This window comes from Tyto alba, unplaced genomic scaffold, assembly GCF_018691265.1.
Source record: "Tyto alba isolate M040663 unplaced genomic scaffold, T.alba_DEE_v4.0 Super-Scaffold_7, whole genome shotgun sequence".
Taxonomy (NCBI): domain Eukaryota; kingdom Metazoa; phylum Chordata; class Aves; order Strigiformes; family Tytonidae; genus Tyto; species Tyto alba.
In genome coordinates, this window is record NW_024881328.1 from 23,206,724 (window position 1) to 23,232,625 (window position 25,902).

Below are 25,902 nucleotides of genomic sequence, written 5' to 3' on the forward strand. Positions count from 1 at the left end.
ATTACTGCAGATGACCGGTGACGGCAGCACTCCTTCAAGAGGTCACCTCTCTCTGAAGATCTGTAGTGCCAGAACCAGGAGGCATTGGTTTGCTTGGGCAGGCTGTGTGAAAGCTTCACCTGGGGCCTTCCAGGCAGAAGAGACACTCTCAGAGAGAAAGATTGTCTAAAACCTTAGATTCCTAACACTCCCTGATAAACCACGGTCTGCCTCCCCCAGCTACGCTGTGGCATGAAGTTGGCTCAGGGCTGGATTTTAACGTTGGCCGTGTGGTGCATTTCACCAGCCAGCAGCTCTCCCTGCCGAAGCGAGCCGGAGCACGGATGTCTGTCTGCTGCATGTCATGACACGCCGTGCCTCTGCAATGGGAATGCATCCTGCCATCTTGTCGACGCCTGCGAGGGGGCGCGTGCCCTGAAACAGGTTGACCTGAAGCGCCGCTCTTGGGCAGAATTTTTCGCCCAAGCTGTTCCGTACAGATCCCCTGATGCCTCCACCTCGGCTCCAGCGACCAGGTGACTTCGGGGGCACCCGCCGCTCCCGGCGCCGCCGCCTCCCCCCGGCGCAGCGCTGGCCCCGGGACGGGACGGAACCGCCGCCAGCACCCACTGCCACGTCAGCATCACCCTCAGCTCCACAGAGCGCCGTAGGATCGGGGAAGCCGGCAGAAGGTATGACCTGCCCCAGCTGGCGCTCTATATGTTCTGTGCACTCGCTCACTATACGTCATTACTAGAATTAATACACGTTAATTAAGTGTTCCCCCCGGCCCCGGCGCGGGGAGCCCAGGCGGGCGGAGACGCGCCCCCGCGCTCAGCCGCCAGGGGGCGCCGCCGCGCCAGACACGAGCGGGAGGCACGTGGTCCCTCGCGCCCCCCACGGGAGCTGAGCCCGCCGAGGTGTGTCCCGGGGCGGCCGCCGTACGGCCTCCGCCTCCTCCCGGCGGTGGCGCCCGGCAGGGGGCGCTGCGGCGCGGCCTCCCGGCATGCCCCGCGCATGGTCTCCGCCCGCCCCGCCCCCCCCACGAGCCGGGCGGAAGCGGGAGGCGGCGAGTGCCACGTCCCCGGCGCGCGGGGCTTTGTGCGGGCAGCAGCGCCGCCGCCGCGCGCCCTGGCCATGGGCGCCTCGCAGAGCGTCGAGATCCCCGGCGGCGGCACCGAGGGCTACCACGTCCTGCGGGTAAGGGTGGCGGCGGCGGGCGCCCTGCTGGGCCGTAGGCCGGCGGGCGGCGGCCCTTGGGCCCGGCGGCCTCTCCCCGCTGGATCCGCGCGCGGGCCGGCCCAGGGGCTCCGCGGGGGCGGCGGCGGGGTCCGCGCTGCCGGCTCCCTTTCCCGCAGGGGCGGGCGGGCGAGCAGCCGTGCGGGGCTCGGCGGGCTCCCCGCCTGAAGGGCTCGGCCTCGCGCGGCCGCTGCCCGGAGCTCCGCGCTGCCCGCGGCGGCGGCCCAGGCGGGCTCCGAGCTGCCTCCGCCCGGCCGGGAGAGATCTGGCTGCGCTTCGGCTGTAAACAGGCCGGGAGGGCCGGTGCGCGGGAGGCGACGCTGCTTTCTGGGCAGCCTCAGAGAGCAAGGCTGCTTCTCCTCTCGACAACGCTGTTGGCACAGCAGCTGGCGCACCTTCTAGCTGCGGCTTCACAGGTGCATCCCTCTTAGGTGCCTGGCTTGGGTAACACCTCAGGCTTTATCTTGACCGTTGCATCGTGATCTGAACTTGTAGCTGCCCCACCTCTAGACAGTAGTTCCAGGGGAGTTGGATCAAGGTATTTAAATAACAGGCGTCACACCTGCCAGAACTGCGTTCATAGCGAAGGCAAGGTTGATATTTTTCATAGTTACATAGTTTTTGTTCACACTGTGGCCACAAAATTTTTGGTTCTGCATGCAACAAAATACTTCGGTAGGCTGCATTAATAGGCTTGTGAGCAGCCTTCTGGAAGTCCTTTCTTTAGCCTGTGTTTCCTGTTCAGCGAGCAGAACGGTGCCTGGGTTGTGTCCTTGAATCTGCAGTGGTGGGTGATGCAGTAACTTTGCCGGAGTTACCCACAGCCTCGCCCACCCCGCAGCGCTTCTGCCACCGCAGCTGGAGTGTGGTGCCCTCACTGTAGGCACTGTGCTCAGCTGGTTTTCTGTTGCCATTGGACCTTCTCAGATCAGCTCTTGTGTCTAGAGCTGGCTCCACGTCTTGCACATGTGGAAGAGCACGAGACCTCGACTCACATGAATTGGTACTTCTTTACTTGGTCCAGCTTCCTAGCAGTGAGCTGCAACTACGTGTAGAATACCATGTTGAAAAAAGGAGAGAGATCATCTTTCAAGTGTTAAAATATGCTGCCGTAATGCTTTTGAGAAGCAAACATTTCCATTCAGATCAACATTAATTTGTTAAAACTTACGTATAGCCTAAAGTCATAGTGGTCTTTGTTTCTCTCTTTTAATGTTACTAATATATAACAATCTGATGTTACTAATATATGACTACCCATTTTGTCTTTTCCCTCACAAAAACCACTTCTGCAGTTTGGTAAAAGTGACAGACTTTTTTTTGCGTACTATAGTGTAAATTCCACGTGCTTTTTACTTTTGAGTGTTGTAAAATCAGTAAGTACTCTGCAGTTAGAATATCAGTTATGTCAGATTTGTCAGTTCATACTGTTTGATTAAAGCATGTTAATCGAGATGTATTTCTTTTATGAAGTGTAGTCACTCTTCCTTGTAATCTTGCTTGAATCTGGCACCTTTTGTTTTCATTTAGGAACCTTTTGGTTGTAGTGTTTTTGCTATCACTTGACATGGCAGTGTTTCGTTGCTGGTCTTTGTAAATGTAGTTGGTAGGTGCATGTTAAAGTTGATTTCTGAGAATACAGCTGTATTTGCATTAAATGAAGGGAAGGACCTGCCTGTTGTCTTAAACAGACCGATGTCTCTCTTTTTCACTACCTTATCTTCTTGCTGATATCTTCAGATGCCACAACAATGAGCAATTACTCTCTGTGGACAGGCATCTGAAATTGCATCACGATCCCAGACTAACAGGAATTAGGCCTGTTCTTGTATGTAGTTGGGAGTGTAGATTCAGAGTAGAGAAAAATTCTGAAGTTTTACAGTTATAATTGGGAATGTTTATATTGAAATGCAGGCGGCATACAAGCGAGCAGCATTTTCCTCTGTAGTTTTTTCCAATTAATTTTCCAGTTGGTATTCTGTAGTAAGTTTGTTAGACAGGTGTGTTCAGCTCACACTGTTGGAGGAGCTTTGCACAAATGCTCTGTCTGCATGGACCGACCTCTGGTAGAAATCAGGGTCAAGCAATATTGTCACTTTCTTCTAATTCTCAAGTAGATTTTCTTTGTGAGCTCAGTATTTTAATCAGATAAACAAGACTGGTAAAAGAAAAATGGCAGTAGTCTTTGTGTTACAGATCTAATCCGGATAAGGCCAGATTTCTGTAAACAGGATATAGTGGTCTTTTACAATTTCATTAGTTGTTGGAAAACTAGAAAAATGTCAGAAAATCTTTTCAGTTATTGGAGGAATTTGTTTAGGTAGTGCAGATAAATTAAAAATATGTGTTAAAAGGCCATGGAACAAATGAGTTGTTCAGAATGACCATAGGAGCCAAGTACAAGTTGCCAGAGGGATGAGCAAGCTGAGATGGTTGTGAGTCACAGGTTTCTTACAGCGACACGTTCAGACTGTACACGCTGCCTTCCTACAAAATTAGTAGCAAGTCTCTTGTTCTGCTTGCTTCAGACAGGAGCAGAAATATATACAGCAAGTGACCAGTACCATCATTAATTTCTGACATAATTTTTGCAGGCTACTTAAATGTTTTTGGCTGCTTCTGCTAACACTCGGTGTAAGATTGCTTTCACTGTGAGCTTTACCGTCAGTGTGCTTGTAACAGGAAATAGGAATGCTCCAGGACTGAAGCGCTGTTGAAAGAAAGCGATTTCACCATGTGCATACTTGACAGGAAAAATTGCTGTGGGTTGCACTGTTGGGGTCTCTAAGCACTGAAATATAGGCCTTTTTTTTTTTTTTTTAAAAGGGAGAAAAAGTTACAAAAGGTTTTGTTGCCCTAGTCTCTTCATTGGTAGACCTAATAGTCATTTGTTTGAAATGAGTCTTTATAATACATTTTTATTCATCATATGTGTTTTTGCTGTTAGATTTCCATTTACAGATTCATGTAATGTGTGCATAGATCTTTCCTTTAATTAGTACTGCCCAGGCTGGTAGCATGCAGTGCTATTCACCTCTAGGAATTTTCTCCATTGTTAGTTCTTCTCCTTCATAAGTCTCCTTTAGCATAGGTTGTGTGGCCAATTAGAGCAACTGTCTGACTCTGTTGCTCAGTACACATTTGTTTCTGCTCTTCAAAACTGTGAAACTGCTGTGGTTTGCCCAGGCTGTTGTAATGGCTTTGACAGATAATGTCACAGCAGCCCCGTGCAATGCTGCAGGCTTGGGCAGAGTGGCTGGAAAGCTGCCTGGGGGAAAAGGACCTGGGGGTGTTGGTCAACAGCCGGCTGAACGTGAGCGGGCGGTGTGCCCAGGTGGCCAAGAAGGCCAACAGCACCCTGGCTTGTATCAGAACTAGTGTGGCCAGCAGGACCAGGGAAGCGATCGTCCTCCTGTGCTCGGCACTGGGGAGGCTGCTCCTCGAATACTGTGCTCAGTTTGGGGCCCCTCACTACAAGAAAGACATCGGAGTGCTGGATCGTGTCTGAAGAAGGGCAGTGAAGCTGGTGAAGGGCCCGTAGAGCGCAAGTCTTATGAGGTGTGGCTGATGAGCTTATGGGGCTCTTTAGCCGGGAGAAACGGAGGCTCAGGGGAGACCTTACCACTCTACAACTGCCTGAAAGTAGGTTGAAGCGAGGTGGGTGTCGGTCTATTTTCCCAAATAACAAGTGATAGAATGAGAGGAAATGGCCTCAGTTTGTGCCAGGGGAGGTTTAGCCTGGATATTGGGAAAAATTTTTTCACTGAGCAGCTTATCAAGCGTTGGAGCAGGCTGCCCAGGGAAGTGGTTGAGTCGCCATCCGTGGCGGTATTTAAAGACCTGGTGCTTAGGGACATGGTGTAGTGGTGGACTTGGCAGTGTTACTTTTGTGGTTGGACTTGAACGATCTTAAAGGTCTTTTCTGACCTAAATGATTCTGTGATTCTGTGTAAGAAATTTTCTGTGAGATTTATATGCTACTATGTTATATGTGCTGTTCTCTCTAAAAGATCCTGAACAGCAGTGCCCAAAGTTTAGCTGTCTAACTTTTTTACCTGAGTGCTTCAGTTTGTTGTAGTAGACATACAAACATGTTGCCGTAAAGAGATGACTTGCTTTTTAAAGGAGCCTCACATTTTAAAAGCCTGAGTTAATTTCTCTGTGATACATTCAAATTAGATGCTATGTGTAGGGAATCTATTTTCTTACAAAAAGCTTATAAAGCTTTCTCTCTTAAACTGGGTGTTTCATAAGGAAATTATATACAGTTATACAGTATAATGTGTTAAAATAGCTGACAGAAAGAAAATATTGTCAGACCTAACAGGAATTGCTTATACGTGATACATAATGAAATTTAATTACCAATTAAGAGTGGGTGTAAGAACTACAAAAAAACTTTCAGTATTTTGTTGGTAATAAAGTAAATATTAGGAAGCATTTCTTATGGGGGGGGTGGGGGAAGCTTCAGAGCTTCTGCTCCTTGCAAGTTGTATATTTAGTGCTTGAAGCTACACTTCTGAAAGTTTCAGTGGACACTAGTGTAAGTTATCTGACTTTCAGAAGTGGTGAGAGCCACCTTCTTTCTCTGAAAATCAAGGTTTCCTGCCTAATTCCATTATTGTAGCACTGCTCGCTCGAGGCTTAAATTTGTGACCATTGGGTTGCTGAGCAGCCTTATTATAATGTGTAATGTACAATTTATACTGTGTAGGCAGTGTGATAGTGTTGGGAAAGGTGTTCAGCGAAGAGAAGCTTTAGTGTCTTGACCTTAAAAACTTTTCCCTGTTTAATTCTTGACAGTGAATTAAAAGTGAAATAACTAGTGTTTAATCTATGTGTTCAGCAGCCCTGCTGTCATCTCAGTGAGAAACCAAAGTCCTGCAGCACTGTATTAGGCTGAGTGTCACGCAGCCCTCTTCTGCCTTCTGCTGACAGCGTTCGTGATAGAGGTTTTTTTCACTTGCACTTAAAAGCTCCAGTGGTGGCAGTTCCGTCGCTTCTCTGGGTAGTCTGTTCCACTGTTCTCTACTGTTAGAAAGTCATGGCATTTACCCACAGGTGTCTGTAACTTATATGTCTGAAGTAATAGCTCATTTTGAGAGAATGAGGCTTCCCACGCTGCTGTGGATGATATCTTGCCCACAGTGGCATCTGCTGTAAATGGTATCACTTGATTATTTCTCAGTCCTTATTCAATTACCAAGGCAAGTTATTAAATACCTACTCAGGGCATACAGTGAAGCTGCACAACACCAGATAGCTCAGGAGGTCTAGAATTTATGTATGTATACATGGACTCTTTATTTCCATCATCATTAATAAGAAAGTTTTTATGTCCTTGTATTTCCTAAGGTCCCTGCTTATCCTTTGTTACTGTAGTTCTCGGGAGAGAACAATGGGCACAGAGCTGTGTTGCGCATTTGGCACTGCCAGGTGGTGATGAGTTGTGCAGGTAGCTGGCTGAAAATAAGGTGGTGTGACATAAAAACTGTATGGGGCCAGTGTGATTGTTGTGCAGGGCTGAATATTTTGCTTCTTGAAGGAGGAGACTTTTCATGTGGAATGAACTCGGAACTTCTGTTTTGCATTTCTGGGACTGCCAGTCAGAAAAATGCTTTCCTGTCAGTGACGTTGGGCCCAAACAAGCTAAGAAAATGGGAAACTGCGAACCTGTGCCTGGCAGCATGAGGAAATGTGATGGCAGAAGGGATGCAGCTACATGCTTTCAAGGTGCATGTATGATTGATGCAACTATTTCTTTTAGATACAGCTTTCTGGTAGTTTTTGCATGCCCACTTAGAAACAAACCATGCAGAGATGCTCAGGATTGATGGATTTGGAAGAAGGCATGCAACGTCTGAAGATACTTTCTGCGAACTAATAGTTTGGAACTTGGAAGCTCTCACAGTCCCTTCATCAGGTTGAGGCAGACTATAAATAATTTCCTTAGAATACCAAATCTATAAATCCCGAGTGTCGACAAGCTTGACATTGGTGGATGCTGAACGTATGTAATTCTCACTTACTGTAGGTGCTCCTTCTCATTTTAAAATACTACCTTATTGAATACTGGTCACTGTTGGCTCACAGTGTGGAGGGTGTGATCTGCTGGAGGTCGTGGGGAAAGGGATATCGTGTCAGTGTAGGGGTTTGGTGGTTTAGGTTTTTTGTAAGAAGTTCATTTGGAAATGGAGGAAAATCTGTGAATAAAGAACAGAGCATGTCAGGACTGCTTTTGCAGCTGTTTTACTGGCTGAATGAAGTCTGGCTTTTCATAATTTCAATGTCCTGACAAATATCGAGTCCTAACAATCCAACGTGTTGTCTGAATAAATGTATCAGTTTGCTGGATTTACTGACTTCTAATGATGAGGTTTAAAGGCATGTTCTCTGTCCTTTAAAATTCCTTTTTCCCAGTAACTTCTGAAACCATCTGTTGATTTCATTTTGGTATAAAGCCTTTACGTCAGGCTAATTAAAACCACAAAATGTAAGTTCTTATATGTCACATGCAATAGGTGGTGTAGCAAGGGAAGCTATTAAAGTATTTTCATGTCACCTTCCTAAACTGAGGGAAGAGCAACAAGCAGCACAAGCTCATCCTACGTTTGCTACTAGATAAACCATATCAGAGGAGAGGATGTTTTGAATGACTTAATTAAAAGAGAAACTTCAAGCCTGAGAGTACAATTATGGAGCATGTTTATAGGAAACCAGAGTTATTTAACTCTGCTTTCATGAAATTGTTTGTTTAGTCTTTCTTTGGCAGGAAGAGTACCCAACTGTAAAAAAAAGTAGATGCTTTATACATTTGAGAAGAATAATTCATATAGTGTATTTTAGCCTCAGTGTGTTTTCTCATATGTTAAAATTTCTGTTTGTGGAGACTGTTCTGAGGTAGCTCTACATTATTGAAAGTTTTAATATCTAAAGTTAAATATGAGCTCTAGGGACACTCCACTAATGTCAAAGCAACATCCTTGATGTGTGGGGGAGTTTCTATGCAGCTAGTGTCAGAGCTGGTGTCTGCTACATGCAGTTTAGCTTGTACTTTTACCCAGTTACCTGGTGCACAGCTTGCTATCTCATCTCTAGTTACTCTTGACAAGAGGCATCTTGAACTGACAGATTAAGTAACATGGAGGCAGTAGTTTGGATCTAGTTAGCAGGACTGCAAGTTACTTTGGTGATTGAGAGCTATGGTTCTGTGCAGTTAATACTTGGCAGAGAGGGAGAATATCTGTACCCCCTGTTGTAGGAAATTATTTCCAAGGAGCATGCAGGCATCTTGAAGAGACACTTTTGCAGACATACTTCACATTTTAGTTAGAAATTATAACTGTGGGGTTTGGGGATGTTATTGCAGCCTCAGTGATTTTTATCACTTTGGGATATTGCTGGCTTCATACTTTTCTGCTGCGTTACAAATCTTGGACAGCAATCAGTATGTGTGATGTGACTCTAGAACTACTGATTCCCAATTATTTTTTTTCTTTAATGAATGTTTAGGTTATGTGACACTAATGTTCTAAGCTTCTGGCATCTGCTGCAGAAAGCTATCCACAAGCAATCTGAGTTTTTTCCAAGCTCTGATTTTGTGAATGTGTTGGGCAGAGATAAACAGACTCTTAAGAGGACAGTTTTAGTGGTAATCAAGCTTTTTTTTTTTTTTTTTTTTTTCCCCCCACATTAGAATATTTTGTTCTAGATGAGTCATATTAAGAAAAACTCAGTTCCTGCAGAATCAGACTGGTATTGAACAAACTAGCAGATTTGTACCAGTTCTGTCAGATGGAATAACACGTAATTTAAGAAACCACTCTGTAAAGGGTAACGCTTTTCAGATCTTTTTGGAAGATGTATGTAGCACATAAAAGAAAAAGCCAGTGGGTAAAATGAATCAGCTTACGAATAGAGAGAGATAGTCTTTGCTACAAAGGCTGTAGGAAAAATCTGATAGCCATATTGGAGTTACTTTTGCCTGTCAGCAATGCATATAATAGTAAGGAAACAACACTGGCAAAATGTCTTTCAGTTACTCCATTTGGAATTAAAAGCACATGTTAAGCTTCTGGGAGCAAGGTGTATCCAGTACTTAGGCCTTGTCCTAGTGGAGTGGTTGAATTATTTGAGTAGCCAGGGCTGCAAAATTGCACATGTCCTTTTTCTTGCAGCTTGTTGGTATGTTAATGAATCAGTGATTGTACAGATGCCCTATGTGTCTCAAGAATGTCAACAGGTGATGTTTAATCATGAGATAACAACCCATGCTTACGTAGATAACTCTCCTCTAGTAAGTGTAAGATAAGAAGCAAGGTCTGACGTTGGTACTTCTGTGGAAAGATACTGCTTTATAACCAACTTTTTCAGAATTCATTAAGCTCGTCCATTGACTATAACCGCCATTATTGAAATAAATATCTACAATTTATCTGCTGCAGCTGTTAAGCAGTGCTTGTCCCAGGGAGTAGATACTGTTGTGTCATTCCTCAGTAATTCATGAATTACTGATTCTTTTAAAATGTTTCTCTATTTTTTTTTCAAGGGAGGGATTTTTTTGGTCCAAAAGATTATATTTTAACATTTAAAAATCATACATACAAACAACAGTAGCTTCTAGAGCTACAGTTTGCACAGGTAGAAATATAATTCTAATCTGTGAATCAGCGTTGGTACACATTTGTTGAATTACTGTTTAACTTTTAGGTACAAGAAAACTCACCGGGGCATAGAGCTGGATTGGAGCCATTCTTTGATTTTATTGTGTCCATCAATGGTTCAAGACTGGTAAGTGTGTTGCTATTTTATAACTCTGAATATAAACAATGTGTTAAGAATCTTCTTTTTATAAGTAATCCCATGCATTTGGCTTATTTAAGTGTATATAAAATATTTCTCCTTAGTTTAAAATGAGAAAGCCTAATTGCATCAGAAATTAAGTTCCTTCACTCTGTAATTATGATTCTATTAAAAATTTAGCTGGAGAATAAGGGTGCAGACAGACATGTTCTCTGCAGAAATCTATGCAGGCAGAAGATATCACTACTTATGGACCCACCACTAGCTGCTTGTGTTAGTGGCCCTCTTGTTCTGTCTGTAAAACAGCTTGTGTGAGAATGTGCAAACTCATTTCAGTCAAAACAGGTTGATTGAAAGACCTGTTGTCAAAGCTGTTAGCTGGGCAGGAATCACGGGAGAAAGTTTTCAAGCAGAGCTGTAGTGAGACAACAAACCATCACAGCAGTGGAAAACAACAGCTGTGGGATAAGGTCTTCCACCAGTAGGGCTGGATTCAAGAAAGCCTCTGAAAAGCTGCAGGGCTCATTGTATCACAGGTTTAATTAGAGTGCTTTCATGTTTGGAAAGCATGACCATGTGAAATCCCAGGTTTTCACCGGAGTTGTGTTCTAGAATTGTGAAGGGACTGGAAGCTTCTTACCAAATAGCTAGATAGGTATTCTGATAATGCACAGTGTTTATAGGACCTTTGAAATACAAAAGTGGTGCTATAGAATTGGATGCTTGCTGTGCTAAACACTAAACCAAGCTCTTACTTGAACATTTGCAGAATAAAGACAATGACACTCTCAAGGACCTGTTGAAAGCAAATGTTGAAAAACCTGTAAAAATGCTAGTGTACAGTAGCAAAACACTGGAACTGAGAGAAACGTCGGTGACCCCCAGCAACATGTGGGGTGGACAGGGCCTGCTGGGTGTGAGCATTCGTTTCTGCAGCTTTGATGGGGCCAATGAGAATGTATGGCATGTTTTGGTATGTACAGACTTCCAAGTATTTTTCTTACCGTTGCTTACTGTTAAACTTTTGATGCTTTTACTGAGAAGTAACTTGCAAGGGGGCATACAAGCCATGAGGTCAAATTGGTCTGTTTTCTCTTCAGTGATTTTGGGGTTTGGAATGACTTTTGAACTGGAACTGTATGTCTTGTGAGTATGTTATCAAATCTTGCATATAAATCTGTGGTTTTGTATGATCCTCAGAGCTCCGTGTAATGGTGTGAAAAGAGCCTGTCATTTACCCACTGTTTCACTAGTTCAGTGACTATTCTACTGTGTTGAAAACTTGACGAGTTTGTCTGACTCAAAACTCATGTGCAGTGCATATCTAAGTGCTGCTACACACTGACAGTTATGTAGTGTTTTATAACTTTCCATCTTAAAACTAGGAAGTGGAACCAAATTCTCCTGCTGCATTAGCTGGACTTAGACCTCATAGTGACTATATCATTGGAGCAGATACTGTCATGAATGAGGTAAGTATATAAAAGTAAAATTTAAATTAAAAAACAAACAAACAAAAACAAAAAAACCAAAACAAAACGAAACAAACCCAAAAAAACAACAAACCAAAAAAACCCAAACACCTAGAAGAAAAATAATTGTACCAGGGCAGTTTGAAACATCCTCAGTTCTGTCTGTTCAGTGCTAATGGAAATAAATTAATGCAAAGGGGAAGGAGCTCTGGCATGGTACTTCTTCTTTGTGCTTAAATGTAATTCTGGAAATAAAAACTGCTCTTAAATATCTTCATGAAGTCAAATAGAAGCTTTTTTTTGTACTCTAGTTTTAATATTTCAAATAGCAGATTTGAAATCTGGGTTGTGCCACATGTCTTGTGCTTTGCCAGTGCAACTCAGATTTTAAAGTTGGCCCTGTGATTAAAACAGCAGCACTGCAACAGCTGCAACATGTAGCAGTTACCAGGTTCTGTTACAGAAGGTTAGTGCTAGGAAGATAATTCTAATGTCCAATGATAAAATAAGGACAAGCCCTTACTCAGTTTTTACATTTTTACAGTCTGAAGATCTCTTTTCCCTTATTGAAACGCATGAAGCAAAGCCATTAAAGCTTTATGTGTACAACACAGACACGGATAATTGTCGGGAAGTGGTGATTACTCCAAATTCTGCCTGGGGTGGAGAAGGCAGGTAAGGAGACAGTATGTTGGGGGGGGGATGGACCGTGTGACTTTCTTATAGAACTAGCTTAAAAACTGCTCGCTTAAGTTTTCTGCAAAGATGGGGAAAGACCGTTGTTATATGAAAGGTGTTTCTGCTATGATAAATTATATCTTTACTTGGAATCCAGATTTAGTTACTAATGGGAGGGGGTGTATTTGCACTGTAAATTAGCTAGTGCAAAAATGCACAAAGTGCAATGATTGCTTTCTGCGTTAGGCTTCAAATATTCATTAGGCTGTAGTATATTTTTAAAGTATTGTGCAGTAGCCAGAACAGAGGACTGCAAGTAACAACTGTGAGTTGAATTCCAAGTTGTACACCTGATACAGCTGCTTGGTTTAGATAATAATGAAACTTATTTTGTGCTAACTGTTTATTGCTAAAAGCTACAGAATTTCCTTTCAGTTGTCTTATATTGATTATTTCACCATAGAAAATGAAGCAACGTTTTGGGGGGAGAGAGGAAAGTTGTATAGAACTTAATGTTGAAACTTGCTAGTGTCTTGAGTCATTCATGCATTGCTTGCTATGCAGTCTGTAGCTGTAATGTCACTTCACTGACTTCTAAATGTTCATATTTTAAAAGCCTAGGATGTGGCATTGGTTATGGATATTTGCATAGGATACCTACACGCCCATTTGAAGAGGGAAAAAAGATTTCTTTCCCAGGACAGTTGCCTAGTGCATCTCTCAGTCCTCTCAAAGATGGCTTCACAGAGGTAAGTTGTAGTCACTTCTTGGGCTTGGTAAAAATGGATTATGATGTTATATTGTTTTTTTATTTCTGTTGGTTCTTGTGGAAACAAACCCTAATGATGTAACTTTCTTTTTTTTCCTTTCCATAAGGTTCAGCTGTCATCAGTTAATCCCTCAGCCACATTACCCCCTGGGTCAGCAGGCCTCGAACAGAGTCTTTCAGGACTTTCTATCACTTCATCCTCAACTGCTGTCGGTAATGTTCTCAGTACAGGTTCGTGTGGAAGTTAACTGACTTCTGAAATGCTTGGAGTTTGACTTTTTTGTATTCACAGATGTTTGTATCTATTTAATAGAAGGCAGAAGAGAATAAAATTTTCCCCAAACTTTTCTCAACAACAAAGGCTACAGTACTGTAATTGTGCCCTACTTGCTCACAAATAATTGCAAACAACTTCTATCAGAAATACAACGTGTATTATTTAGAATACTATTTTTCTTCATCAACATTTTATGGTTAAGGCCAATAGTAATTCTCCTGTAAACAGTTACTTATTTGTATTCCTCGAGGAAGGGAGCTGAAGTGTTGTATGCTTAAAATAATATTGTTTTCCTGTATACTCTACCAGGTGTTCCAACAGTTCCGTTATTACCACCACAAGTCAGTCAGTCCCTCACCTCTGTGCCACCAGTTAACCCAGCAACTACGCTACCAGGTGAGTAGGTAAAATTTCTTAAGACGTTTCTGAAACAAAAATCTTAAGGGAGCAAGGAAAGAGAGCTGTCCTTTCTACATAGAGGGTATAACTTCATATAACTTAGACATTTCATGTTAAAGATCTCTATACAACCTCTACAATGTTAAGAATTATTTTTTTTAGAGTACCTGCACAGCATGTCTGTAGCACAGACAACTGAGTCGGTGTCCTGGTTTCAGCTGGGATAGAGTTAATTTTTCTTCTTAGTAGCTAGAATAGTGCTCTGCTTTGGATTCAGTGTGGGATTTGGTATGAGAAGAATGTTGATAATACACTGTTTTCAGCTGTTGCTAAGAGATCGAGGACTTTCAAACCCCCCATGTCCTGCCTGTGCGCAGGTATATAAGAACCTGGAAGGGAGCAGCGCCAGAGCACCGGACCCAAACTGGCCAATGAAATATTCCCTATCACGTAATGTCATGCTCAGTGTATAGAGGAGCGTCAGCCAGGAGGGGTTACCTCTTGGTTTTGCGATCTTGTTTTTTTCAGGATCACTAGCTGGGAATGGGCTGGGTATCAGTTGGCGGCTGGTGAGCAGTCTCATTGTGCGTTACCCGTCTGTACTTTCTATTATTGTTTTATTTCAGTTGTTAAACTGTTTTTATCTCAACCTATGAGTCTCCCTTTACCCCTCCAGTTGTCTCCCTCATCCCCCAGGTGGGGGAGGGTGAGTGAGCAGCTGTGTGGTGTATGTCTGCCAGCTGGGTTTAAACCATGACAGTCCTTTTTGGTGTCCAACATAGGGCTCAGAGTGTTGAGATATCAACAGATCTGGCCAGAGCATATTACAGCAAATCTGTTGTAATCATTCATTATATTGGTTTAAGAGTTGCTGGTCCTAATGTTGGCTCATTGGCTCTTAGAGCTGTGGCGCTTGTTCTTAGAGTTGTGCTATGCATCACCTCACTTACCATTTATAGTCCCCATGCTGCTGCTTAGCACCTGTGGGAAATGGATTAAGATTTTTGCTTTGCTGTACTGTGTAACACTGGCTGATAGCATGATAAAGTTGTTGGTCCTAAGACTAGTCCAGTATTCATATTCAGCATTATTGTCACCTCTGTACTTTGGGGGTCATCTAGTGGAAAGGGTTAACAATTACACCCTGTACCTTTTCTCCTCGAAGAGCCTGTCCATGGGCGGACACCTCCCCTCACCTTTCCCCTTTCTTCCAGGCTACTTACAATAGTGTTTGTGAATTTTAAAAATTTTGAATATCCTTGGAATGTTGACACTAACATGATCATCTTATTGCTGGGAGCCAGCGTGTTACTGCATGTGGTTCAGGTTTTGTTCACGGTTAAGCAACTATTCAGGAGTGTCACCTGGAGGTATCTCCCAACACTGGAGAGTTATGAGTGGCAAGGGGTGTGGGATACTATGGGCAAGTGCCTAGGACAGTGGGCACCCCCAGTGTTTTGGAACTTTGTCCCTGAACAACTGCAGAATCCCAAAAAGTTGGTAAAATATTTGGAAAACCAGGCAAATGGGTCAATATATAGAGAGGTATCCAGTACCTGAGGGGTCTAGGTGTGTGGGAGGTGATTTATTATGACCCAACCAATGCATGGTTACCTGAAGACCCAGATGATGTCCAGTGTGGACAAGCCATGCAGCAGAAGGTTGTTTGGAGCACACCATCATCATATGCCAACTCATTGGAGGTACTAGATTTAGAAGGAGATGAGGTGGCACCAACTGTAAATGAAGTGGCTACTCAACTCTGGCAATCTGAAGAGAGTCTCTCTTCCTCACTGCGGGCCTGCATCTCAGCTGTGGAGAAACTGTCAGACATCCTGGAGAAACTTTACCAGAGTTCCAACAATTCGAGGGTAAGTTTTACCCCCCCACCCGTACAGACTAATATCTCAGCTATTAGGAGCAAGTGTTCCCCTACTCAAGAGAAATGGTGTACACCACAGGGGAACCTATGGTATTGCCTGCATGAGCACAGAGAAGATATGAGAAAATGGGATGGAAAACCTAGTGGATAGGTGAGGTAGGAGGAAAACCAACTACAAATAGGGGTTCTTTCAGGAGAAATGCTGCTCCAGTTTCCTGTAGCCAGTTGCCCAAACAGAGCAGGAGGGTTGACTGACTTCGCTCCCAATCCTATGAGAAGAACTTCTGATTTGTATTTACAAGAATTGAGTAACCAAGATGAGATGCAGACTACACTAACCCATTTGTTGATAATGAATACTATGACCAGCATTAGAGGGACCCCCTGCCTCCAGCCAGGTGGAGGACAGGGACAACCGAGTTTACTGGACTGTGTGGATTTGATGGCCTGGCACATCTGACCCCCAGGAGTATCAGGCTCTGGTGGACACTGGTGCCCAGTGCACCCTAAGGCCATCAAATTGTAAAGGGGCAGAACCCATTTGTATTTCAGGAGTGACAGGAAGTTCTCGACAGCTGACTGGTGGAGGCTGAGGTGAGCCTAACTGGGAATGAGTGGCAAAAGGCCCCCATTGTGTCTGGCCCAGAAGCTCTGTGTGGTTTTGGTATAGATTATGTCAGGAGAGGCTATTTTAAGGACCAAAAAGCGTACCAGTGGGCTTTTGGTACAGCTGCCTTGGAGATGGAGGAAATCGAACAGCTGTCTGTTCTGCCTGGCCTCTCAGAGGGCCCTTCTGTTGTGGGATTGCTGAGGGTCAAAGAACAACAGGTGCCAGTTGCTACTACAGCAGTGCACCAATGGCAATATTGCACCAACCGAGACTCCGTAATTCCTATCCATAAACTGATTTGTACACTAGAGATCCAAAGAGGGATCAGCAAGACTCACTCACCCTTTTACAGCCCCACATGGCCAGTGTGAAAGTCTAATGGAGAATGGAGATTTACAGTAGACTGTCGTGGCCTGAATGAAGTCATGCCACCTCTGAGTGCTGCTGTGCCGGACATGCTAGAGCTTCAATATGAGCTGGAATCAAAGGCAGCCAACTGGTATGCCACAGGTGATATTGTTAACATGTTCTTATCAATCCCTCTGGCAGCAGAGTGCAGGCCACAGTTTGCTTTCACCTGGAGGGGTGTCCAATGCACCTGGAGTCAGCTGCCTCAGGGGTGGAAGCACAGCCCCACCATCTGCCATGGGCTGTTCCAGACTGCACTGGAACAGGGTGAAGCTGCAGAACATTGATGACATCACATCATTTATACTCAAGCCGGAATGATCACTAATTGGCCAGAAAGCAAAGTGTTTGGAATGTTACCAGAGGAAGAGGTGATGTGTGCTGAAGAGGCCCTGCCATATAATAAGCTACCAGATAATGAGAAGCAGTATGCCATGTTTACTGCGGGTCCTGTCACATTGTAGGGAAACATTGAAGGTGAATGGCTGCTGTGTGGATCCCCATGTGATGAGTCGCAGAAGCTGCTGAAGGAGAAGGTGAATCGAGTCAGTTTGTAGAGGTGAAAGCCATCTAGCTGGCCTTAGTGCTGAGTGAGAAAGGTGGCCAGTGCTCTATCTCTACACCAACTCGTGGATGGTAGTAAATGCCCTGTGGGAGGGGTTACAGCAATGGAAACAAAACAATTGGCAGCACAGAGGCAAACACATTTGGGCTGCTGAATTACAGCAAGGTAGTGCTTCTCAAGTAGAGAACTTGGTTGTGAAAGTACATCATATAGATGTTCATGTACCCAAGAGTCAGGCCACTGAAGAACATCAAAACAGGTACCAGGTAGATCTGCTAAGATTAATGTGACTCAAGTGAATCTGGACTGGCAACATAAGGGTGAAAAATTTATGGTGCTCTGGGCCTCAGGCCATCAGGGAAAGGATGCAGCATATAGATGGGCTCATGATTGAGGGGTGAATTTAACCGTAGACAGTATTGCACAGGTTATCCATGAACATGAAACACATGCTGCAGTCAAGGAAGCCAAATGGTTAAAACCTCTTTGGTATGTAGGACAATGGTTAAAATAAAGATAGTGGGAGGCCTGGCAGATTGACTGATACCATCCTCCCACAAAATCAGCACAGCAAACACTGTGCTCACAGTGGTGGAAGCAACCACTGGATGGTTGGAAACATAGGCCACTGCCCAAAACACTATTCTGGGCCTTGAAAAGCAAGTCTTGTGGTGGTGTGGTACCCCAGAAGGAATTGAGTCAGATAATGGGACTTATTTCCAAAATAATCTCAGACACTTGGGCCAAAGCATTGAGTGGGTATAAAACTTCCCCTGTTGTGCACCAGCTTCTGGGAAAATTGAGCGGTACAACGGGTTGCTAAACTACACTGAGAGCAATAGGTGGTGGAACTTTCAAACATGGGGACGTGCATTTAGCAAAAGCCACCTGGTTAGTTGATACTAGAGGATCTGCCAATCAAACTGGCCCTACCTAAGCAAACCTATGTACTGTGGATGGAGATAAAGTTCCTGTAACACACATTAAAAATATGCTGGGGAAGACAGCCTGGGTTACTCCTGCCTCGAGTAAAGGTAAACCCATGCATGGGATGGCTTTTGCCCAAAACCTTGGTGGTTTATGCAGAAGGACATGGAAGGCTGATGTGTGCCTTAAGGGGATTTGATTTTGGTGAAAATAGCTGATGAATTGAATTGTATGATGTTAACTGCCAAATAAACCCTGTCACTGCATGTCATCATCACTACAGTTGATACATATTATACTAATGATACCACATAAAAAAGGAAAACTTTGATAGAGTCAGGACTGATTTCAGCAACTGGTGCCCAGCAACTTCCTCGAGATTGGCGTCTTTGGCCCGCAGACTGTGAGAATGGACTGTGCCAGACACATCAGCTACAAGCTCCAAATGTAGCAGAGACTACATGCCAGTCCCCTGCTGTGACCAAGATCACCCACTCCGACTGAGCCAACTCTTCATCACACCTCCTGCCTTAAAAGGCTGTCATGACAGATGGAACCCACAGTTATGGACTAAATGAGCTCACTATGCATTTTGGAGGGGTGGCCCATATACTAAGGGAATGATATCTGTGGATATGCTTCAAAAAACAGGGAAAGGGATTGGTGATTAATTAGAATGTATTTGGAAACATGGAACCTGAGCATAATGTAAATGGTATGGAGTCAGGGGAGGATACTGACCTTGTTTTGGCTGGGATAGAGTTATTCTTCTTAGTAGCTAGAATAGTGCTGTGCTTTGGATTCAGTATGGGATTTGGTATGAGAATACTGATAGCATACTGATGTTTTCAGTTGTTGCTAAGAGATCAAGGACTCTCCAACTCCTTGTGTCCTGCCAGTGTACAGGAAGTTGGGAGGGGGCAGCGCCAGAGCACCGGACCCAAACTGGCCAATGAAATATTCCCTATCACGTAATGTCATGCTCAGTGTATAGAGGAGAGTGGGCTTGGAAGAGCGGGTGTGCTGGGTTTGAGTGGTGGTGTTCTTTGGTAGCAGGGGAGGGGGCTACAGCAGTGGGCTCCTGTGAGAAGCTTCTCAAAGCTCCCCCGGCTCCAAGTCAGACTTGCCTCTGCACCAAGGCCGAGCCAACTAGTGATGGTGGCTGTGCCTCTGCGATAATGTACTTAAGGGGATGTGGGGGGCAGGGTTGGGACTTGTGAGAAGGGCAAGCACTGAGGTCAGTGGAAGGAAGGAGAAGGAAAGGGGGCAGGTGTGCCGGAGCAGAGCCCCTCTGATCCGATGGTGAGACAGCAGGGCCTCCCCACCTGCCATCTATGGAGGTCCAAGATGGAGCAGGTGCCCACACTAGGACAGGCATCTGTGCTTAAAGGAGGCCAGGACTCTGAGGGGAGAAGTGGCCGCCGCTGTTGTGATTTGGCGCTGGGAGGACTGTCACACAGGGGGGTGACCCACAACAGCTGAGCTTGGGAAGGGCTGCATCCTGTGGGAAGGACTCACACCAGAGAGGGTCCATGGAGGACTGTCTCCAGTGAGAGGGGAGCCAGGTGGAGCAGGGGAGGAATGTGCAGCTTTCACCCCACCTCCCGAGAAGGAAGGAGCTGCAAGCTGACTGCAACCCCCACCCCCTGTGCCGCTGGGAGTGGAGGTAGAAAGACGGGGAGCAGAGCTGAGCCTGAGAAGGGAGGGGTGGGGCGAGGGGTTGTTTGGATGTGATGGCACTTCTCACTGTCCCACCTTGTCCATTAAGTGTTGTCCTTGTTACTGTTTGAATTGAAGCGATGGTTCTTTTTTCTTCCCCTAACAAGTCTGTCCTTTGCCCATGATGGTAATGGGTGAGTCACCCCTCCCTGTCCTTACTTGGATTCCTGAGCCTTTTACTTCATTTCCTCTTCCCAACCCTGAGGGGAAAGGGTGAGTGAGTGAGTAGTTCTGTGGTGCTCAGCTGCCCTCTGGGCTCAAACCATAGCAGAGGGGGTTCTCTCTTGCTTTCGGGATTGCAGTTTTGGGATCACTAGCCAGGAACAGGCTGGATATCAGTTGGTGGGTAGGGAGCAGTCGCATTGTGCATTACCCACTTGTACTTTCTATTATTGTTTCATTTCAATTATTAAACTGTTTTTATCTCAAACCATGATGGTTGGCAAAAATTTTACAATAATTTACCTTTTAGAGCCCCCTGCACAATAGATGCAGTATTCAGGATGTCTCAGGAAGGTATTAGCTTTGCTATTTGCAACATTTCTTGAGTTGATATATTGTTACTGTCCGTAGTTCATAAATTGTATGTTGCAAAATACTTTTGTAAATAACTTCACAGTTTCTGGTTTGTCCTTTGCACTCAGACATGATGACAGAAGAAAGATCTAAGAAGGCATGTCTTGCCTATTTTTTTGCATTCCTTTCACCTATAAAAGCTCCATTTTAGGAAACTCCTTTTTAATACTCAGCTTGATCATTCTCCCTAGTATAGAGGGCTAACGATACAGAACTGTATGTTGCAGGTTTTGGTTTTTTTTTAATTTAGTAATTTAAACTGGTATAACAAAAATAAGATTACGTCTACAAGGTGGTGTGCATCATTTCCTGATAATAATGAACATTTCAAGCACTAGTATTTCAGAATTATTCACAGTGTGTAAGATGAGGATGTATAGGATTTTGCCATGTAATTGCTGCACTGGTACAGGGCTCAATGGTGCATTCCAAAACACCGAAGGAGTTGTATTTTATGTTTTTTATGCTATGAGACAAGTAAAGATGTATCCAAAAGTTTTAAGTAATGCTTGGAAGTATGCTCTCTAGCATAGAAAAAATGTGTAGTAGAGCTAAGTGAATGCAAACAAACACAGAAAACTTTAATCTTGTACTGCTTAGAGAAAATAGCAAATGACTAAGAAGTTCAGCTTGTGTTAATGTTGTCTTCTTCCCCAGTCCTTTATCCATCCCTTCCACAAAATCTGCAAATAGGATTTTTCCTTTCGCCTTGTTCTCTGAATAGTATCATTGCTTTTTCAAAAGCTATTAGAATATTTCTTGCAATTTGCATGGCCATGCTAGTGATATTTTAAGTATTAAATATACAGGAGGCTTTTTTTTTTTTTTCAGTGAATTTGTGTGAAGTTCAGCATTTTTCGGGTTCTAAAAAAAGTTCAAACCGAAGTTGCTTGTAGCTGAGCTGAAAACTCTTTGAGTCAGATTGTCAGCCTGTGTGGCTAGTGAATTCACAGGCAGGTAAAGACGACCGGTTTTTAATTAAAATCTGCGTGTAGTGGCCTTACTTTTAGACTTTTCTCCTCTCCATCTTATTACTGTAGTATCAACAGTTTATTTCTGAAATAAGTCTCTGAGTTAAACACAGAGTAGGAATAGAGCCCTTGTCCCAGAAACATAGCTCTTTTAAGACAGGAAATTCAGGAGCGGAAAGATGTTCCACAGCAAACAATGATGGAAGGATGTGTGTTGTGTTCATTATGTTTTTCTTGCGTTTTCAGTCCTTCCTGACTTCAAAAGTTACTTTGTCTTGCCTTTTCTTTATATTTTTACATTTAACTCTGGTTATGAACTAAGTAGAAAAGACTAATAATACTCAGTATTAGAGATCAGAAATACTGTGTATTTTCAGCCTGTTATCTTCTGCCATTCAAATTAGGAATGGTGGGCTTCTGGTATAGTGCTGCAGTGAAATAACTGCCTTTGTTAAAAGCTGAACTTGGAATGCAAACTTACTAATATCCTTAAAATAAGATTCTACTTTCCTCAGAAAAAATCCGAAACGTTGGGATTATATATTTGCTAGTCCAGACTTTCTGCAGTAGGTATCTCTTTTCACTGTGCAATTTAAAAGCTGAAACTCAAGTGAAGTTGCATTCTTACATGTAAAAATCATAATCAAGTTGTAAAGCAATATAAAATAACTTTAAATTATCAGTAAGATTTCAGAAACAGTTAGAAAGAAATCAATTTGAAGTTTTTAGCTGTAACTTTTCCACTTTTCTCTTAGGTCTGATGCCATTACCAGGAGGGCTTCCCAACCTGACTGATCTGTCCAAACTTAATTTACCTGCACCACACATTGTTCCAGAAATCATACAGCCTGGTATGTGCTTCTGCAAACTGAAACTGTAATAGTGGGTCTCTCCTTGACGATCCTTGACGCTCTTGTGTACAGACATCTGGTGGAGTCTTGGAGAGGATAATTTGAATGTTTGCCTGAGATGAGAGTTGACCGTAGTACCCAGGTTAGGTAGACAAGGAATATGTCTTTAGCTAAGCTAATTTTAAACCTGTGTCTATATTTAGTTGTTTCGTCTTATATTACCTGAGTTATGATCTCAAAAGAGATTGTGCCAAGAATTAAAGTATATAGTTCTATGGGTAGAAGAAACTATGAAGTGTTTCCTCATATACTAGATGAGGAGATCGAAGCACTGTGACTGAATACTAAAAATACCAACTAATACTAGATTCATAGTTTTGAATAAAAATTGCTGAAGGTGGACATGGAACAAGCGAAAATAAGCTGGAAGCTTATATGGAATAAGGTTCTTGTTAACTTCTTACTTCTTGCAGTTTCAGTGAATGCCAGAAAAATCTAATAACCAGTATTAATGCATTAAATACCTACTCCTCTTGGGAGGTAGAAGCAAACCTGAGTTTATTCTGATTCTTCCGTTCTGAAATCTGAAAAGTATCAGGCTTGAAACTAGCCTGCTGTGTCAATGCTGCATGTTTATCATGCCGACACTAAGTTCAAAAAGTTTCCTCCTCTTCAGGAGTAAATAGGAGATTAGAGAAGGTAAAAATTTTAAGCAAACGGAGAATCTCTACAGATCTATCTGTTATACAGCAGCTCATGGCCTTTTTTTCTTTTTCTTTTTTTCTTAGGTTTGCCATCCCTTCCCTCCTTGCCGCCTCTGAATCTAATGGGAATAACACCTCTATCAATGCCACCCAAATGTGTTCCTCTGCTTCCTTTGGTCACAGAGGCATCTACAGTGCCTACAGATTTGCTTCCCTCCACTACTCAAGCTGGAAGCTTTTCTGTCAACCCTGGCACTACTGTAAATGTAGAACAGACCTCTACGCTCACCTTGGATAGCACTACCCCAACTTCTAAGGCAACTATTGTTGACAGACCAAGTGGATCTTCTACAGTTAATGAGAAAACATCTGGAGTCACAGATACACAAGCTTCTGAATCATAACTCCAGATCACTCTGTTGGATTGGCTTGGTATTTATTTAGCCATGGAATACATATTTGAAGAGCAAGCTGTCATTAATTTCATACTAGTTTGTACTTAATCTTTAGGAGTCCTGTAAATAATATGGAGGTATAATAAAAATAAAAGGGGGTTTATAAAGTGTTTGTGGTGGGAGGGGAGGAAGAGTACTTGTATGTAACCAAAAAAAAAAGTCAAGGTGGTACATAGAATTCCACTGCCAAACTTGGAGGTATATGTTTTTAATATAGGCTGACAGCCTTAGCCTGCTAGGCCTGTCCTTGCTTATAATTAGCAATTTTTGCTTCTGATAGAAATGAAGCGGTTCTTGCGTGTGACACTTACGTACCATAGTTCTTGTTCTTTGCAAGTATATTGTTACTACAGTGGGGATGAGAATGTTTAGTCTGAGTTGTAAATTTTAACACTGCAAAACTTCCACCTAAAGTTATTTCTATTAAAGTTGCTGAGTGACCTGTTAACTGACATCTCGTTATTCAGCTTGTACACAAATCTTTATTTTTAAGCTCTTGAGAGACGCTCAAGCCATGTTTTGTGACTGCTGCTGCGTTGTTTCATACGCCCACTGTAAAATGGCATTTGGAAGGGAATACAGGAAATGTTAAATGTAGCACACAATTTGGCACTTCATGACTACTGTAAGACAAATTGATGGATTAAGCATACATACAGCAATAAATTCCTGGAATTTTATCCTTTGTGTGACCAAATAGCACATTTATTTGTGTAATCCTTAAATTCTCATTTAACAGTTTTGGCTCAGCTCTCTCTAGCACAGATCCATGAAAGGGCTCCCCTCCAGAGGAACGGATCCAAGAGGGAATGCCAGACTTCTTAATGGCAGGCAAGATTAGCACTAGCGGTTAGATCCATTGCAGCAGTGAGTCATGAAATCTGCCTGCAAATGACTCATACTTGACTTTTTAAATTGACATTTGGGTTGAAAATTGTAGATTAACGGTAGATTATACACTTGCATAAACTGCAGTGTGCACTGTACTCCAGGTATCAGGTACAGTTGATGTGGAAAACTTTTCTGTACTACTCCAGTCCTCCTATACTACTGGGATTTCATCTCTACGTGTTTACTACAAGCATGTGCAAGATTTAACCATATTATTGGTCTGGAGCTAAAGTCTGTCTCAACAGCTACCTCATCCCTTTTGGCAATGTAGTGTACCTGACCACTGTTTGGAATAGTAGTTGCATCTCGGTGCTCATCATAATGTCTCAAAAAATTAGTTCAAGTGGAAGCCTTATCTAATACCTGTTGTCCTGGCTTTTCTTTATCACTTAAGTATTTGTCTGTCTTTGCCCCAGTACTGCACGTCCTCATCACCTGTTGTGTCACAAGCGTGTGTCAAAGACAGACCCCAAGCACTTTTTTTCACACCATGAGCTGTTTCTTTTCTCAGCCCCATGGAGTGTGAAATCCCTTTGCGCCTTGTTAAGTAGGGGGCTCACTGTTTCTCAGAATTAATTTTTTATTTACCTTTGTAAATCCAGTGTCTCATACCTCAGAATTAAACCTTGGCATGAGAAGAAGGATCTTCCTGCTTTTCTTTGGTATATACATAGAAAGCATGCTAGTATTAAGCTTCATAAAGCCTCACAGGTCTAACAGTCTTTCTTGTAACTTCCTTACATGCTTTCACTGCTAGAATCCTCCTCATTGTTTTCCTTTTCTCACCCAAGAACAGTAGAAGTAGAAGTTCTGTTACATAGCAAATTTAGAGCAATTGCTGATTGTACTCAGATGCCTTGAACTAGAATCCTTGGGTAGTATTTTTGTTCTTACAGTATAGCACTGTGTCTTTTGGAATAACGTCTGAAATTAGCTGACGTATTTCTATGCTTCCTGACAGCAAGCCGCAAACTTCAGTAGGTGGTGTGTGGTTGTCTGTAGTAGCAGATGAAGATAAAATGCTTAGTGTGAAGTCATGCACTTCTGTTAGCTGTGTTAAAGTCCCTTGTTGCTGACTTTATAGCTCCAATTTTCTTGATAGGTATGAGAGCAGTGGAAGTAAGGCAGCGTTTAAGTGTAACCATCATCAATTCTGCTGAAGATAACATGATTCAAATTTAGAGATGATTCAGTGGTGCAGATTGTAAAATGTAATCTGCCAGCTAAAAAGTCATAAACATTGAAAAGTCAAAAACTTACCACTTAAAATAGGAACAAGGACCTTGAAGTCATACTCTTCTACTCTGTCCCTGGTTTTGAATTCCCACAACTAGATTTAATGAAACCGTACCATAATCGCTTCTGGCAAGGGTCTCTTAATGACTTACTTTTTCCCCAAAAAAGGGGGATAAGGTCTTAAGATCCACCAAGGGACTGATAGTCACTGTAAGCTTGTTTCCACAAATCCATGTGTTCAGCTGTTAACAAACAGTTATGAACAGGCATATTAGCTTTGTTTAAAACATCGACACAGGGAGTTCTTTAACAAGGACTCAGCAGACAAGAAGACAGATGTACCATGAACATCCCCAGCCCTGCATATAATTAAGAATAATTAACATCTGTGTGTGACACACTGTAAAATGTGTACGGTAATTTCCTGCTCCACCAAAGACTGCTCTGGGGGCAGGGGCGGGCAGTGGTCCGTGTGTTTGTTGTCAGTGCAGG

The 25,902-nt window shown here is 43.2% G+C and overlaps 1 protein-coding gene across 2 annotated transcripts; it reads left to right on the top strand.

Annotated features, from left to right (window-relative positions):
- The first annotated feature begins 992 nt into the window (after nucleotides 1-992).
- Nucleotides 993-23,963, top strand: GORASP2 (golgi reassembly stacking protein 2). 2 transcript variants are annotated; one of them, XM_032989718.2, is made up of 10 exons: nucleotides 993-1,179; nucleotides 9,928-10,008; nucleotides 10,790-10,993; nucleotides 11,406-11,492; nucleotides 12,037-12,167; nucleotides 12,787-12,919; nucleotides 13,047-13,152; nucleotides 13,526-13,612; nucleotides 22,029-22,124; nucleotides 22,913-23,963. In XM_032989718.2, exons 1-10 carry the CDS (start codon nucleotides 997-999, stop codon nucleotides 23,230-23,232), a joined length of 1,428 nt encoding a protein of 475 aa, XP_032845609.2. In that variant the 5' UTR covers nucleotides 993-996; the 3' UTR covers nucleotides 23,233-23,963. The 2 variants fall into 2 exon arrangements, with proteins under 2 accessions (XP_032845609.2, XP_032845610.2); XM_032989719.2 differs by having other exon boundaries at nucleotides 994-1,179; nucleotides 13,047-13,170.
- The last annotated feature ends 1,939 nt before the right edge of the window (nucleotides 23,964-25,902 follow it).